General features: G+C 41.8%; 2 protein-coding genes across 2 annotated transcripts in view; both read right to left on the bottom strand.

The window, feature by feature from the left end:
- dact1 (dishevelled-binding antagonist of beta-catenin 1) overlaps positions 1-1,106 on the bottom strand; it is a 13,705-nt gene extending 12,599 nt beyond the window's left edge. Inside the window, exon 1 of the mRNA XM_038300861.1 lies at positions 717-1,106. Coding sequence (XP_038156789.1) covers positions 717-974 — 258 coding nt within the window. The 5' untranslated portion in view covers positions 975-1,106. The remainder of the gene's footprint in view (positions 1-716) is intronic.
- Positions 1,107-3,236: 2,130 nt separating this feature from the next.
- kiaa0586 (KIAA0586 ortholog) overlaps positions 3,237-17,636 on the bottom strand; it is a 74,972-nt gene continuing 60,572 nt past the window's right edge. The window contains exons 21-26 of the mRNA XM_038300858.1: positions 16,262-16,403; positions 15,973-16,187; positions 14,066-14,118; positions 9,354-9,452; positions 7,924-8,068; positions 3,237-3,521 (exon numbers count right to left, since the gene is read on the bottom strand). Of these exons, the coding sequence (XP_038156786.1) occupies positions 3,385-3,521; positions 7,924-8,068; positions 9,354-9,452; positions 14,066-14,118; positions 15,973-16,187; positions 16,262-16,403 (791 nt within the window). The 3' untranslated portion in view covers positions 3,237-3,384. The remainder of the gene's footprint in view (positions 3,522-7,923; positions 8,069-9,353; positions 9,453-14,065; positions 14,119-15,972; positions 16,188-16,261; positions 16,404-17,636) is intronic.

Genomic DNA, 17,636 nt, shown 5'->3' with positions numbered 1-17,636 from the left:
TCCTTCCTACCTACCTACCTTGCTTGCTTCCATCCATCCATCCTTCCTTCCATGCAACATCTCTTCCTTCCTTCCTTCCTTCCTTCCTTCCTTCCTTCCTTCCTTCCTTCCTTCCTTCCTTCCTTCCTACCTACCTACCTTGCTTCCATCCATCCATCCATCCATCCTTCCTTCCTTCCTACCTATCTTGCTTCCATCTATCCATCCTTCCTTCCATGCAACATCCTTTTCTTCCTTTCTTCAATCCATCCATCCTTCCTTCCTTCCTTCCTTCCTTCCTACCTACCTTGCTTCCATCCATCCATCCTTCCTTCCTTCCTACCTACCTACCTTGCTTCCATCCATCCATCCATCCATCCTTCCTTCCTTCCTACCTATCTTGCTTCCATCTATCCATCCTTCCTTCCATGCAACATCCCTTCCTTCCTTTCTTCCTTCCTACCTACCTACCTTGCTTCCATCCATCCATCCTTCCTTCCATGCAACATCCCTTCCATCCATCCATCCATCCATCCATCCATCCATCCATCCATCCATCCATCCATCCATCCATCCATCCTTCATTAAACAAACTAAATTAATTGGATGTAAAGAAAAATAAAAATTCTGAACAGAATGAAACTCAAACAAAGCAGAGAAAATGAATCTGAGAAGTTGTGGCTTCGCTGCAGAAGGACTCATAGATTAGAGCTGAAGGCCTGATCACTTGGACCTACCAGCTGTCTCCTCAGCACCAGGAGGTTCTCCTCGCAGTGAGCAGCGCTCCGCTCCTCCCTCAGGGCGCTCAGGACCAGCAGCTCCTGCCGGTGCCGCAGATACTCCAGCTCTCCGAGAACCGACACGATGAGCTGCAGCCGCTCCCGGACCGGCGGCGCCCTGTGCCGGCCGCCTGCATCCCGCCGGGAGGCTGCGAACAGCGGCATCTCCTCCGGCCGTGGCTCCCTCTGCAGCAGAGACCCGCTGAGCCGGAGCATGGACCCGGCCAGATCCAGGACCTCCTGCTCGGGTCTGACTGCTACCCTTTATCCCCGCGGAGCGCAGGAGGAGCACCAGAGGATAACATCCTCCCTGCTGAGCAGCTCTGCTCACACTGACCCCTGATGTTTGAGGGAAGCATGGCCCCGCCCCCAGACTGACTCCGCCCAAAAGGCTGGCGTCACATGAACCTTCAAAATAAAACAATGTAGCAAATGATTCACAAATCATTACATCCACAGATATTTTAGACATATCTGTCGAAGCACCTGTCTAATGTTCTTCTGTAGCAAATGATTCAGTTCAGCTTCAGCTTGGATGGATGATGGATGGATGATGGATGGATGATGAATGGATGGATGATGGATGGATGATGGATGGATGATCGGTGGATGGATGATGAATGGATGGATGATGGTTGGATGATGGGTGGATGGATGATGAATGGATGGATGATCGGTGGATGGATGATGAATGGATGGATGATGGTTGGATGATGGGTGGATGGATGATGAATGGATGGATGATGGATGGATGATGGGTGGATGGATGATGAATGGATGGATGATGGGTGGATGGATGATGAATGGATGGATGATGGGTGGATGGATGATGAATGGATGGATGATGGATGGATGATGAATGGATGGATGATGGATGGATGATCGGTGGATGGATGATGAATGGATGGATGATGGATGATCGGTGGATGGATGATGAATGGATGGATGATGGTTGGATGATGGGTGGATGGATGATGAATGGATGGATGATGGATGGATGATCGGTGGATGGATGATGAATGGATGGATGATGGTTGGATGATGGGTGGATGGATGATGAATGGATGGATGATGGTTGGAGGATGGATGGATGATGGGTGGATAGTTGGATGATGGGTGGATGGATGATGAATGGATGGATGATGGTTGGATGATGGGTGGATGGATGATGAATGGATGAATGATGGTTGGATGATGGGTGGATGGATGATGAATGGATGGATGATGGTTGGATGATGGGTGGATGGATGATGAATGGATGGATGATGGTTGGATGGATGATGAATGGATGGATGATGGATGATCGGTGGATGGATGATGAATGGATGGATGATGGTTGGATGATGGGTGGATGGATGGTGAATGGATGGATGATGGTTGGATGATGGGTGGATGGATGATGGATGGATGATGAATGGATGGATGATGGTTGGATGATGGGTGGATGGATGATGAATGGATGGATGATGGTTGGATGATGGGTGGATGGATGATGAATGGATGGATGATGGTTGGAGGATGGATGGATGATGGGTGGATGGATGATGAATGGATGGATGATGGGTGGATGGATCATGAATGGATGGATGATGGTTGGAGGATGGGTGGATGATGGGTGGATGGATGATGAATGGATGGATGATGGTTGGAGGATGGATGGATGATGGGTGGATAGTTGGATGATGGGTGGATGGATGATGAATGGATGGATGATGGATGGATGATCGGTGGATGGATGATGGGCGGATGGATGATGAATGGATGGATGATGAATGGATGATGGTTGGATGATGGGTGGATGGATGATGAATGGATGGATGATGGGTGGATGGATCACGAATGGAGGGATGATGGTTGGAGGATGGGTGGATGGATGATGAATGGATGGATGATGCTTGGATGATGGGTGGTTGGATGATGGATGGATGGATGATGGGTGGATTGAGGATGGATGGATGATGGGTGGTTGGATAATGGAGCCACCAGTTTATTTTCTCCCACCAACAGCTTCAGGTCTCAGATGGATCTTTTCTAAATACAGTATGTTTGTTTGACCTTTGAACTCTGCACTGGTTTCCCTTTAGACTTAACTCAGGCCTTCAGGTGAGCTGCTGCTTCAGCTTCAGTAAACAAGCAGAGGTTTAAATCAGTTCATCCTCCTCAGCTTCATGAAAGCTGCTCAGTTTAATCTGTTTCTGAGAACATCGATCTCTTCACAGACACACAGCACCTCAGGGAACCATCCGACTCTGAGATCAATAGATCTTTATTTCCAGAGTATTCTTGGATTAAAGGATGTTAATCTAAGCCTAATTAGAACTGGGTGTCAATATCATTCCCTCTCTGCTCAGCAGCTTCACGTTCAATCCTGGTATTTCATTGTTTTGTGTTTTCAGGGTTGGAACCAGCAGCCATCAAACATTTAAAACTAAACGTTTTAACTGATGGCCTCTGAGAAAATAAGCAAACAAGTAGAAATCAGAAGTAAAACAGGTCATTTTATTCCAAATGAACATGTTCAGAACAAAAACACCAAACAGCCAAACAGTTTACCACTGTTTTTGACAAAGGTCAAAGGTCATGTATCCAATTATCATTGAAAGGAGGGAGTCAGCAGAATCTGTGATCAGAAGGCATCATCGCTGGAGGACTCGGTGCTCCTGATCTCCTCCTGGTCTCTATCCTCCTGGGGTCTGAAGGTGGACGGATGGACGCCTCCCTTCATGGCTCCTCTCGTGTTCAGCTTCTCCTGCTGTTCATCCTCTGTGGGAAAAAAAAACCTCAACATAAAAGAAACAAGCAAATTTTCTGCGATCTAGAAATAAGCAAAAATGTCTAAATTGAGTGTATTTAGCCCTTATTTTAGCAGTTAAATAAGATGATTCGCCAATGGAATTAATATTTTCAATCTTAAAATAAGATAATTAGATAATATGCACTTGAAATAAAATAATGCAATTGTTTTTTTGTTTTTTTATTGTAAATATAAATGGTCTTGTTCCAGAATTGAGGAAAGTGTCTCACTCTCCTCAATTCAAGAAAAAAATACTTTTTAAATACAGTGTAAACTAAAGATGCAGATTTATTCTCCTAATTTTTAGTCCTGCATATTTTGTTTTCTTTATGCAAATTGTATAAAAATGTCTTTATTGTGTATTTTAGGTCTAATCTGGTTTTACATTTTTCTAAAATTCTTAATAAATATTTAAATCAAATAAAGGAATCTGGGCATCTTCATTGATATTTGTTTAATTAACTCCTTTAAAAGTAGTTTCAATAAACAAAATATTTTCTTTACAAAAATAAGCTTATTATACAGTAATTACAGATCAGCTGTAATGAGTCTTTGTTGAACACTGCAAAAACAAACTAGAAATATTCAAAGTAAAGTGTATTTAGCCTTAATTTGAGCAGGTAAATAAGAAATAAAGGAAATATTTTCACTCTTAAAATAAGATAATTAGATAATATGCACTTGAAAAAATACAATGCAATTGTTTTTTTTAATGTAAATTGTCTTGTTCCATTGGCAAAGTGTCTCACTTTACGGAAGAGGATTAGGGCCAGTGGAAATAAAAAAATAAAGGTTAACTGATTTTTACATTTTATTTCAGTTTAGTATGGGAAAAAAGTCAGAATTCTGAGAAAAAAGTCAGAATTCTGACTTTTTTATTGTCAGAATTCAGTCAGAATTCTGAGACTAACGTCAGAATTCTGAGAAAAAATGGGAATTCTGACTTTTTTCCAATGTTAAACTGAAATAAAATTTAAAAATCAGTTAACTTTTTTTTTTTTCAGTGGCCCTAATCCTCTTCCATACACTTACTTCCTCAATTCAAGAAAAAAAGACTTTTTTTGCAGTGTAGACTAAAGGTGCAGATTTATAAACGTTTACACCAAATAAAGGAATCTGGGTTCTTTGTTTAATTCACTCATTTAAAAGTATCTTCAACTGCAGTTTGATTTAATGTTTCATTTCTTTACAAAAAATCTGCTTTTTATACATTTATTCCAGATCAGCATTAATGAGTCTGATCAAACTCGGGTGTTTATTGTTGTTCAGCTCCGGATTGTTGAGCCGTGTTTAGATCTGCCACCAGTTAACCACCATGTTTACATCACTGCGCCTGTTTTTCAGGGAGCTGAGGTCTCACTGATGGACCCCTACTTGTCCCAGGATCTAATCTGTTGTAAGGATGATGGGAGCAGCAGAGGGCTGACTGCACAGTGGACCACAGTGGTCTGCAGAAGCAGGAACCCTGGAAAGTGCAAACAGGCCTTTCAAAGGCTCCTTGGCTGGATGCAAACTCTCTGAGCTGGGCTGTGAATGGATTCAGTGTGCAGAGCGTAGAGCTGTGAAACATAGAGCTCAGTGTGGAGTAGAACCACACCTCTGCTCAGGTAAACAGAACCTGATGGAGAGCTGAGCTGGGATACATCAGAAGCCCACATGACTTCCCCACAGATTCTACACGCCTCATCTCAGCAGAGGAAAATCTATTCACTGATCAGAGTCTTCCTCTGCTCCCCCGCTGGGTCTCCATGGCAACATTACAACAGTGCTGGACTTTATTAACAGGATGCTAGGAAGATGAAGCACAGCTGTAATGGGTCTGTTGTTATCCTCATCCCAGATCATATATTGATATTCATATTGTTAGTACTGATCTATATGCAGCATTTCTGCATAAATATTACTCTGTGATTTTCAGAAAACTTCACAGCGAGCAGCTTGAACCAACTGGATTCTCTAAACTCAAGATCCAGGGTAGAATAAGCTGCACTTAGCTGAGCAGAAAACCAACAGACTGAGCGTTCAGCTTTACCTGCAGCTCAATGCATCATTTCAGTAGCAGCAGAAGCGCTGAGCTGGGAGGTGAGAGATCAGACATGCTTCCATGACAACCAGAGAAACTGAAGACGAAGCCCCGGTGTTCAGACAGACACCGCCCTGCAGAAAACCTGGACTTATTCAGAGACCGTGGTTGACTGAGAAGTTTTCAGCAACTCCTGGATGTATTCTCAAAGGGACGCTGTTCTTCCTTCCTAACAGCTGTGGAGAACAACATGTCCAAATGGCTGCAGGTTTAATGGACCTGCTGGGGTGTGAAGATCGATGGATTAGCTGGTTTATTGACCGGCGTCACAAAGAGAAACCAGGAAGAACCGGTACCGCTCCAACTTCTTACTACGCTGCACTCTTTACTAACCCTTTAATGTCATAAGCATTACAGGGTTGATAGAATGATTCTGTAACATCAAATTGTCGATGTGGTAGGGTGAGCAGACGTCCTCTTTCTCCAGACAGAATTTAAAAATCGTCCGGGAGTTTGGTCCCATACAGTACAGCATGTCGTCGAAACATGCCGGGCACTCAAACTGAGCCGTCAGCTCCAGGGCTGGTCACGGAACCCCAGCGAAGGGGGGCAGAGCGGGGAACGGAGCGACCGAACCCGACCCGGTAACGGTAGCCTGGACACCGGCGGCCCGCGTGCTTCCCCCCACCTGCCACCCCTCATGGCTCTCTCCGCTGTGGTCCAGTCCAGTCAGCGGCCCAGCAGTCGACACTTCAAACAACAATTCCCTTAAGAATCAACTTAAGCTTTTTACTCCAGTAAAAGTGTGAAAGTACCATTTTTAAAACTAACGTTAAGTATAAAAGTAAAAGTAATGCAGGAAAAAACCTTAAGGACAGAAGCTGTACTGCTCTACCCTGTTAAAGGAACATTTTTCTATAATTCTGGGTGATAACTTCCTTACACTTCATTTTCTTAGCTTTATAACTGATGGTGTCAAATTTAACTCTGCATCATCTTGAAAAACTATTTATTTTGGTTTGTGGTGAGCAACAAGTTGGGGCAGCACCGAGTCCAAACACAAAGAAATTCATTGTCTGGATAAAACTAAAATTTTTTTGAAGGATCTTTTTTTTTTTTAAATACTAACAGGCCATAATGAAAATGAGCTTAAATGAAACAAAACAAATGAGTGTATTTTTGAATTGTAAGGAGTAGAAGGAAAAAATTTTACTGCCATATTTTTATTTTACATGTTTTATTTTGTATTATGCAAAATTTTTGTTAATATGACTCTTATTTTGAAAGGCTTCTTTAGGAAGTGGAATCTTGCATGTTTGCTGGAAAACTAGAAGATGCACACAGCATGAAGGCAGGACATTTGCAAGAAGTTTTACAAAGAAATTTAAGTTTAAGAAGTCCTTTATTTCTCATTTCTACCTCAAAAGGAAGGGTCAGCCAGCGAGGTTTATATTTATTTATATTATTTTTTATGTCATTTTCTACTCATGACACCATCTCATTTAAGTTTATGTTGTGTTTTAGTTCAAAGTGGCAAAGAAATTATAAGAAGATTTGCAATAAAACTGACCAGCAGTAACGAACTCTTTTTTGCCGTCAAGAAGAGCGGGAAGTGATATAAATTACTCCAGCATAGTATATATAGCCAATATTTCTACTTCAGTAAGGTAATGAAGTATTAGTACTTTGTTACTCGACTTCAGGTTTTTAGTGACGTCTTGAATTATTCTGAACATTTTGTGACGACATGTCATTAATTTCCACGTCAATGATAATGATTTGTTATAAATCAGCGCAGCAGATGGACTGAACCATTTGAACTTGATGCGAACAGATGATCCTGACAGACTTTTCCTTTAGTGAGTCGCTGACGTCATTAAGGAAGTTGTTGGTCGGATGTTTCTAAGAAGTGTCGCCCTCTGCATGCCTGACAACGTCGCCATGGTTACTTGCTGGGAGCCTGCTGGATATTTATAATGATTTGTATTTAGGGGGATGTCAAATGATTCGTCCCAAACTGGAAGGTATGAAGGTAAAGATGCCATGACACGTTATTTTAGACTTTAGTTTTTGTACGCTGCCGAACCCGCTGCAGGTCCTATGCTAACGTTATCGTGTTTTTAGAGCTAGTTGGAATCTTGGCGCCTGCTTTCAGAGCGGACCTTCTAAGGAGGCCAAACATGGCGGCTGTTCTGTTTCCATCTATGGAACGGCTGATTTCAGATAATTCAATTTTATCCATGTTTTAAATTGAATATTAAATATCCAGATGTTCTGCAGAATGCTGTTGTCTGTGACGATGTTAGTATGGCTCTTCCTGTTTGTGCTCTAAGCCCCCCCCTCCGTACCTGCAGGCGGACTGTTCTGGCCGCAGGCAGACGTCTGGTCCAGCAGACCCAGAGTTCTGCTCTGGGTCTGAGGTCTTAGATGCCCGTAGTCTCTGACCTCCCCCAGACTCACCTCATCCTCCATCTCCTCCCTCCCCCAAGAGCCCTGAAGAAACAGTTGGGGTCAAAGGTCAGTGAGTGGCTGTTTAACGGCCTTTGTTTACCTGCTGCAGAAAACGGAGCAAAATCACTGAAACACAGAAAAAATTTAATCAGCTCCACTGAGAGTAAAATAAATCAACCAGAACCAAGAATTTTTATTTTTATTTAATTGAATCTTTTTTAGATGCCGGTAGAACATAAATAATATCAAACTTGGTTTGAATTGCCTTTAATTTTCAGATGTTTTGTGGTGACTATAAGAACATCTGAGATCCTCCATAAAACCCAGAGATTATCCTAAACGTAAAGCACAGATTATATGTTATGCTCTTATATTGAGGACCTTTTGTTTCTGTTTAAGTTTTATTTTTCAGGTTTTCCAGTTTGCTTTATTTTCTTCTGTGTTCTTTAGATTTAGATCTTTTGTGCAGTTTTAGTTTAGCTCTTTCTGTTTTTGTCTTTTTTCCCCTGCATTTTTTGGTTTTATTTATTCTTTGGTCTAGTTTATTTATAGTTATTATCCCTCTTATCTTTAAGTGATGGTGAGGTTTTCCATGGCTTCAGTTTTCTCCAGTCGCTTCTCTTCTCATGCAGTTTTATCCTTGCTCACAGCTTTTGTACTCATTAGATTTATTCCCCTTTTAGCCTTAATTAAGTTCTTTTCTAGTTACTTTTAGATCCTGATGTTTCTCCCTGGTTATTCCTCCCTTTTCTTCCGTCTTAGGCTCCTGTTACACCTTACTGATTTATCCAGAAACGTCTAAAACTTTGGAATACGCTGAACTTTCTATGCATTATTTCAATATTGGGCGTATGCAGAGTATTCATAATGAGTCCTGAATTTCGAGCGTGAGCGAGCGTCTTCAGGCCCCGCCCTCACACTGAGGAAATCAAACAGGGCCACTCAGGCAGCTGCTTTTAAATCCCGTTTTAAAGTGAATCAGTTCTGCTTCTGATCCTCTGATGGACTTTTTTTAAACAGCCTGTAATTCTGGACCTTCCTGTTTTCCGGCACCAGCTGACTGGATAAGTTAGATACTTCCCAGCTTGTTTCCAAAGCTCAGTTAAAGCTTGTTGTTGAGCTTGAGATCAGCTCAACAACAGAGGGAGGAAAACTTTATAGAAAAGTTTGCAGATCTTCTGTAAACTGGTTTTATTCAGGGGAGCCACAGTAAAGGGGGCAGATGCAGAGAGCGCTGCTCTCCAAAGGAAAATGTTCAAGGGATGAAAAGATGATTTACTTAACCTGATCATCTCAGTTAATTTCGAAGTCCTTTGGACTAACCCACCTCAGGGTCCGGCCTTTGTCCTCCCTGATCCACCTTGGTCAGCAGTGTCAGCAAAAGGTCACGACCTCCAACCTGTTCCACAGTGGAGGAGTCTAAGGCCTGCAAGAGGGAATCAAACATTCTCCATAAATTTAATCTGAACAGCTTAGAAAATATGAGTTTTAACAAAAGCAGGTTTAAGAAAAGAGAAACATTTAACCCACCGTTACAAAACAAAGGGGGAGGAGTCAGGAAAATGCCCGCCTACTAATCAGACACCGTATTCAGCAGCTGCTTTGTGCCGTTTATCTCACAGACGAGGAAGAGTTCAAAGATTCAGGCCACCAACCCAAACCAAACGTGGGTAGAGACTAATTACATTTACTCACTTAACTTTGCTTGAGTAGCTTTTTATTTAAATGTACCTTTAGGAAAAATCAAAAAAGTATCACTGCATGTTAATAGCTAGTAATAAAGCTTTTCGGTGTAAATGGGGAAAGGCTTACCCCCGTTGTCAATAACAATGGACTGGAATAATAGAAGAAATCTACATTACGTAAAAACTGACACATGGTTTGAGGCTTCAGTAAACTCAAATGTAAGAAAAGTGGATTAAATGGAAAACATTCAAGAGAAAAGACCGCCACAAAAAAATAAAGAACCAGATAAACTAGATGGGATAAAGGCAAAATAGAGAAATAGCTCCCAAGCAAAGGTTTTATGCAGAGTGTGAAATACGGGGGGGTTCCGGGGGGGCTCGACCCCCCCGATTAACCCATGAAACCCCCAGAAAGCCTCAAAAGCAAAATTTAAAGGGGTCTTAAACTGTGTCAAAAAAATAAAATATATTTTGTCGCTAATGGTCACTAAAATGTTTTTAAGCTCAACATGTCCAGTATAAAAATTCAAAACCTTTATTCATAAATATGTTCTGTTTGCAAAGTGGGGCCAGCCAATCCTGTTCGCGTATGCAAATTAGCCATGTGCTTTTCCGCAGTTAATAACACGGGCAACGCGGAACAGATTGCGTGAAGACAGCAGGTCTTCACTCCTGTTTGTGGACCTCAGTGGACCTCCTCTGGACAAATTCAACCCAGTTCCATTTGTCAGAAACTGGATTAAAGCAGGACATATGCGTGCATGAAAGAGAGAGACAGACAGACAGTCTTTGTGCATGTGTGTGTTTTCATAGACTGACGGTCTATTCAGGCTCTTGCCCGCTCCACCAGATTCACAGAAAGCTTCATCCACCAAGCTGTCAGGAAGCTGACCCCCCTCAAAAAAAAAATCACTCCGGACAAACAGTCTCCTGCAATACTATTAATACTATATTTATTTACTGTTCTTTTGCACTGTTACTGTTACAAATGCTATATCTTACATAGTTGGTAATAATAATAATAATAATAATAATAATAACAAAAATAATAATAATTATTATTATTATTTTTCTGCTGCCATTACCATCTGCCTTTTTGCACTAGCATAAGTATTGCATATTTTATATTATTGTACATTTTATATTTTATTGTGAAATTGAATGTTTAAATTTTTGTATTAGGAACTGATCTTATCTGTTGTGCCTGTGCACTTTATCTGTTTCACTGTTGGTGAATGACAAACATCCTCTCCAGTCCTTGTATGTCTGGTGAATCTGAAGAATAGACATTAAAGCTGACTTTGACTTTGAAATGTTATAGGCCTACTGCATATTGAGAAAATTTAGATTGGTATTGCGCAACAATCGGGAGATGGGGAAACCCCCGAATATTGACAGGTATTTCCCACACTGGTTTTATGTTATGTTGAATGTGAAGTGTACATTGTTTGTGTAAACAGCTGTGAAAAATACTAATAAACAGTTAAATAAAAAAAATAATAAAGTATCACTGCTTTTACTGGCTGCTCCATCAATTTTGAGAAACTTTTAGAAAACTTTGAACCAATCTGACCTGATGTTCTCGTTGAATTGTTTCTGTAAAGGGACTTAAGATGACATGCTTTAAATTGTAGCTATAGAAACTGGATTTAATAAATGAAAACAAGCTAAACAAATATATCCACCACTGAGAGACATGCTCTCTTATTTTTTGTTTGTATTGAGGCGCATCAGTTTGCTGTCATTTGGAGTTTACTGTCATTTAACCTGTTCTATATACTGCAACTATTGAACAGTATATTTATTGTGAATTTACTCGATATTTTATGTTAATTGTCTTTTTTAAAAGACCAGAATTTGCATCACTTAATATTTCATTTATTTTTCCATCATTCTGTAAAATGTTTAATGGGTTGATTTGATCATGGGTAGGGAATAGCTGGGATTTTCTTTTAAGGATATATTTCACTTTAACCTCAGTAAAAATAACATGAACTGCTACTTTTATTTAAATACAATGTTTTGGGGAATTCTAGCCCACTCTACCCCCCGAGGTGTACAGACATTAAGCCCCGCCCACCATCTACACAAAGACTTTAATAAGCTTTGGTTTTATTTGTTCTGATCTTATTGTTTTTGGTTTGTTCTTCAGTAGGAAAATAAGAAGTTAGTTAAAATCTAAAGGCTAATCAAATGTAATATTCACTGAGGAGGTATAAAACATCTAAAGGTTTATTTCTCTCTTAGTTTGGAAAGCGCTGGAAGCTGATGCTGTTTGGGAACTCCTGTTCTAAAGCAATGAATGCGAGTCTGACCGTCTACAGATGGACAAACCGTCATCATCACAACAATGATTAAGGCCCCGTCCACATGAAGTCAAACCCTGGCCTAAACGTACACATTTTTCACCAAACCAGCCTCTCATCCATACGAAGCCGGCGTTTCAAGGTCTGTAAACGATCTTTTTTTTATTCAGCCTTCAGAGTGGGAAGATTTTGAAACGCGGTTTTCGCGTTTCCATCTTTAAGCTCTAACCGCATTTTTTTTTCTTACACGCATGCGTCATAGCGTCGCCTCTAAACACGCATGCGCGACACAGTATCACAACAACAATAGCGCCGTACTGTGTTGAATGGTTGCTGCTCATGCTACTCACCCTGCTGTCGGGCTTACAACAGAATCTTCTTCTTCTGGAATATCTCCAGGAAGAACAGAGCAATATCGACGACATAGTTCAGCACCTGAATTTGACTGAACCACGAAAATGGACCCGCAGGGCAACCATGTATAAATATTAGTGCGCATGCCCAACATTTCGTCGCCTATTTTTGCTTTTGCACCACAGCGCCACTTACAGGCCTGGCATACAATTTGCAGCGTTTTCATGCATTCGCGTGGACGCTCACATTTATATTACGCCTCCGTCTTTACAACAAACGTTCTGGAAAATATTAGCGTTTCGTGTTTGTTTTGACTTCGTGTGGACGGGGCCTAAATAAGCAACACATCTGCAGAGAGAAAAGAAGAGAAGCTAAATGCTGTGAGGGAACCGGAAGAGAGGAGCAGGAGATGAAGTATGTCCTGCTGGGACCTGTGGGACACGCCGTGGACTCCTGGAAGGCTTGGAGGATGGTGCGTTTTAGGAGGATATAAAAGATGTTAGGATTTTCTGATTTACAGTACTTGGATTTCTCCTGTTAGGATTTGGGGGATACCTGATGTATCTACAATTACAGAGGATGTCAGCAGCAATTTAGGCATTGATCAAGCTGCAGGCAGCGGTTGATGCGCTCACAAAGGCTGTGAACGAGCAGGACCAGGAGCTTAGCCGTATGCTGGGTGCCAATGAACACAGGATGGCTGCTGTGGTTGAACTCAAAGGTGAGATGGGATAACATCTTGGATGAGCACGCTCGCTTCAAGGCGGAAAAGGACGACAAATTAAGAATATTGGATTCGACATATAGAGCCAGCAAGAAACGAGTGAGGGAAAATTCCTGTGCAGCCTGCTCTCTGCTCCGATTTATCAAAACCTCCCCTGGATGTTATGGCAGAAGGGCCCAGAGCTGCTGGCTCCCCTGTGGTGCCGATTGATAAACTTCCATCTTATCAAGGACAATGGCCTCTGGACAGCGTTCATGAGAAAAACTGAACGCACTTCATCAAACACACAGACACAACTGATGCTCAAAATGTCAGACTGACTTTCACATGGCTCCAGCCTCCAATGTGACCCTCTGCTGAAAAGTTTGCCTCGTGTTTAAATGTGTTTTTCTTGTGCTGTTTTTTTTTTTTGATATCTCAAACTGTATCCTGTCAAGGATAAAGTGTGAAATATGTTTTTCCCCCGATCTTTCCACAGAGATAAAGGCAGCGCAATAAGGGAACCGCCTCACGGTGGGGCTCTTGGCAATCATAAGAATATGGCAACGGCAGCGTTCTGCAGCACCCATTGCCTCGGTAAATCATCCTCTCTGCCAGCTCCCACACCCCAATGTATGTGATGAAAGTGAAATCTAGATTAAAATGAAAATAGTGAAATTGATAGATTGAGATACTGACCAACAGAGTTCTGCTGCTGATGGGAATTAATCCATCAGCTGGACGAGGGGATGGACCTAATTCTACAAACTTAACCTTTTATTTTGCCTCCATCAGGTTTGCTAACGACCACTGAGGAATCTGTTGTGTTCTTTAACTGAAATTATTTCCAAACCTGATAATAACCAGAACTGGGCGACCAGACACTTGTTTCTCTTCCTACTGGCGACCCCCGGAGGCCAGAGGAGGAACTGCTGATGACATTCACAGAAAAGTGTGATCCCTAAGTGGGCAGAGATGGATAGATACTCACCATGTCCTCCACCTCACGTAGAGAGCTGGAGAAGCTGCAGAGCCCCTCCTCTTCTGAAACAGGAAAAGACACAGCAGGAGAGACATCAATGAGGCGCACTACAGGTGCTGGTCATAAAATTAGAATATCATGAAAAAGTAGATTGATTTCAGTAATTCCATTTAAAAAGTGAAACTTGTATATTATATTCATACATTACATACAAACTCATATATTTCAGATGTTTATTTTGTTTAATTTTGATGATTACAAATGACAACAAATGAAAATCTCAAATTCATCATATCAGAAAATTAGAATATTGTGAAAAGGTTCAAAATTGATGGCCCCTGGTGCCACACTCTAATCAGCTAATTAACTCAAACCACCTGCAAAAGCCTTTAAATGGTCTTTCAGTCTAGTTCTATAGGCTACACAATCATGGGGAAGACTGCTGACTTGACAGTTGTCCAAAAGACGACCATCGACACCTTGCACAAGGAGGGCAAGACACAAAAGGTCATCGCTAAAGAGGCTGGCTGTTCACAGAGCTCAGTGTCCAAGCACATTAATAGAGAGGCGAAGGGAAGGAAAAGATGTGGTCGAAAAAAGTGTACAAGCAAGAGAGATAACCGCACCCTGGAGAGGATTGTGAAACAAAACCCATTCAAAAATGTGGGGGAGATTCACAAAGAGTGGACTGCAGCTGGAGTGAGTGCTTCAAGAACCACCACACACAGACGTATGAAAGACATGGGTTTCTGCTGTCGCATTCCTTGTGTCAAGCCACTCTTGAACCACAGACAGCGTCAGAAGCGTCTTGCCTGGGCTAAAGAGAAACAGGACTGGACTGCTGGTGAGTGGTCCAAAGTCATGTTCTCTGATGAAAGTAAATTTTGCATTTCCTTTGGAAATCAAAGTCCCAGAGTCTGGAGGAAAAGAAGAGAGGCACTTCATCCACGTTGCTTGAAGTCCAGTGTAAAGTTTCCACAGTCAGTGATGGTTTGGGGTGCCATGTCATCTGCTGGTGTTGGTCCATTGTGTTTTCTGAGGTCCAGGGTCAACGCAGCCACATACCAGGAAGTTTTAGAGCACTTCATGCTTCCTGCAGCTGACCAACTTTTTGGAGATGCAGATTTCATTTTCCAACAGGACTTGGCACCTGCACACAGTGCCAAAGCTACCAGTACCTGGTTGAAGGACCATGGTATCCCTGTTCTTAATTGGCCAGCAAACTCTCCTGACCTTAACCCCATAGAAAATCTATGGGGTATTGTGAAGAAGAAGATGCAATACACCAGACCCAACAATTCAGAAGAGCTAAAAGCCACTATTAGAGCAACCTGGGCTATCATAACACCTGAGCAGTGCCACAGACTGATCGACTCCATGCCACGCCGCATTGCTGCAGTAATACAGGCCAAAGGAGGCCCAACTAAATACTGAGTGCTGTACATGCTCATACTTTTCATGTTCATACTTTTCAGTTGGCCAACATTTCTATAAATCCTTTGTTTTTATTGGTCTTCAGTAATATTCTAATTTTCTGATATGATGAATTTGAGATTTTCATTTGTTGTCATTTGTAATCATCAAAATTAAACAAAATAAACATCTGAAATATATGAGTTTGTATGTAATGTATGAATATAATATACAAGTTTCACTTTTTAAATGGAATTACTGAAATCAATCTACTTTTTCATGATATTCTAATTTTATGACCAGCACCTGTAATGGCGGCCTCCTCGATGGCCTAGTCAAAGCCTGATTCTAAATGATGGACAGTTTAATCCGTGTCTAAAAAAACATTTTAATGGATGTCACCGCTCTCACAGGAAGTGGTCAGTGCAGCTGGAGCTGAGTGATGCCTTCAAACACGTGAGAGCAGGAAGTGGCAGAGAAAGTAGAAGGGGTGTGGATCAGACCTGTGAGAGGGGCCAGCTGGTTGGCACTGATGAGCAGCTCTCCCTCTGAGATGTGCTTCAGAGCCGCTTCGGTTTCTGCTGTTACAGAGCTGCTGCTGGTGCTGGAGCTGCTGGTTTCTGAAAGGCTGGGAGGGAGAGCAGGACTGGGTTCAGCCTCAGACTGAGCAGCAGCAGGGCGGCAGGCCGGAGGCTCCTCCTCTTCCATGGACGCCACCCTGCACGACAAGAGCAGTTAGTGTTTCCTGAGCCAGGTGAGCTGCTTCGCTTCAATCTGGACCTGTCAGCGTACAAAGGCTGCTTCTGTGACTCCAGCTCCTCCTCTGGTCCATCCTCATCCAGGGGAAGTTTAGGGGGCGGGGCTTGAAGAGAAGCAGGGGGACTTTCTTCAGGAGATTGGGGCTCTGGCGTGGCGGTCGGCGTAGCGACGGGATCTTGGGTCACAGCAGGAGGAAGTAACATCAGAGAAGATCGTAAATGAGCAGAATACAGCGACAGAGCAAGAATGAACTGGATGCAGAGAAATGAGCCGTTTTAGGTTCAGATCACATTGGATAATAAAGAGATTAGAACCAGAGAGAATAGATCTGTAAGTCTAAACAGGTTAAAGAAGCAGAACTAGAAGCAGAGATCATGACTTCTATCATACTGTGTTTACAGAGGTTGACATTCCAGGTCCAGAAACTAAAAACTTGCCTGGTTTTCCCTCATCCTGTTCTCCCAGCTGGTGCTTGGTCCCTGACCTGATCCAAGTTCATCTAACTGAGGAAGACTCTTCAGCCAAAGCTGAAGATAGTCAATTTAATTCAATCTAGTTTATTTCTATAGTGCCAATTCTCAAAATATCATCATATATAACATCTCAGGTTACTTTCCAGTTCACCAGATCATCCAGTCAGATTGATTCAAAGTTTTCCATCTAAGGAAAACCAGTTGATTGCATCGACTCATTTACGTGAAGGCAATCCCTCACACTAAGCATGCTTGTAGTGACAGTGGAGAGGAAAAACTCCCTTTAAACAGGAAGAAACCTCCAGCAGAACCAGGCTCAGTGTGAGCGGCCATCTGCTGAGGCCGACTGGGGTTCAAGGAGACAGAAGCAGATGTCAGCTGTGTCTGAATAAAGGTGGTAGAAAGGAAGGAGGCAGGAAGAGGTAGCTTCCTATCCTATTTCCTTTAGCAGAGGGACCTGATGACGTTCCCATCTGGAGATAAACAGTTTCCCACAATCCTTTGCTTAACAGTACAGTGTATTTTTTCTTGAACTGAGGTCAGTGAGACACTTTGCCAATGGAAGAAGATAATTTAGATTTGAAATAAGAACAAAAACTACCGGATTGTCTTACTTCAAATACATATTTTCTAATTATCTTATTTTAAGAGTAAAAAAAAAAACAAATCCATTGGCAAATTATCCTATTTACAGACTCAAACTACTTGGCCATCAAACTGTATTATTCATTACTTCATTGTGCAATAATATTAATTTAGGTACTGAGCAGTATTGGAAATCCTGTCTATTGTAAATACTGAGATCCTTATATTATATTCTTATATCTCGTTTTACACTGTTTATAGGGAAAGGGTTTAGTTTCACTGTGTGGGTTGTAATCTTTTTTTTTGTTATTGTAATGCTACTTATCTCATTTTATTGTGTCTTATACTTT

Source organism: Cyprinodon tularosa, unplaced genomic scaffold (genome assembly GCF_016077235.1).
Source record: "Cyprinodon tularosa strain WSP-4 unplaced genomic scaffold, ASM1607723v1 ctg459, whole genome shotgun sequence".
In the NCBI taxonomy this organism is placed as follows: domain Eukaryota; kingdom Metazoa; phylum Chordata; class Actinopteri; order Cyprinodontiformes; family Cyprinodontidae; genus Cyprinodon; species Cyprinodon tularosa.
This window is presented reverse-complemented; position numbering and strand designations above follow the sequence as displayed.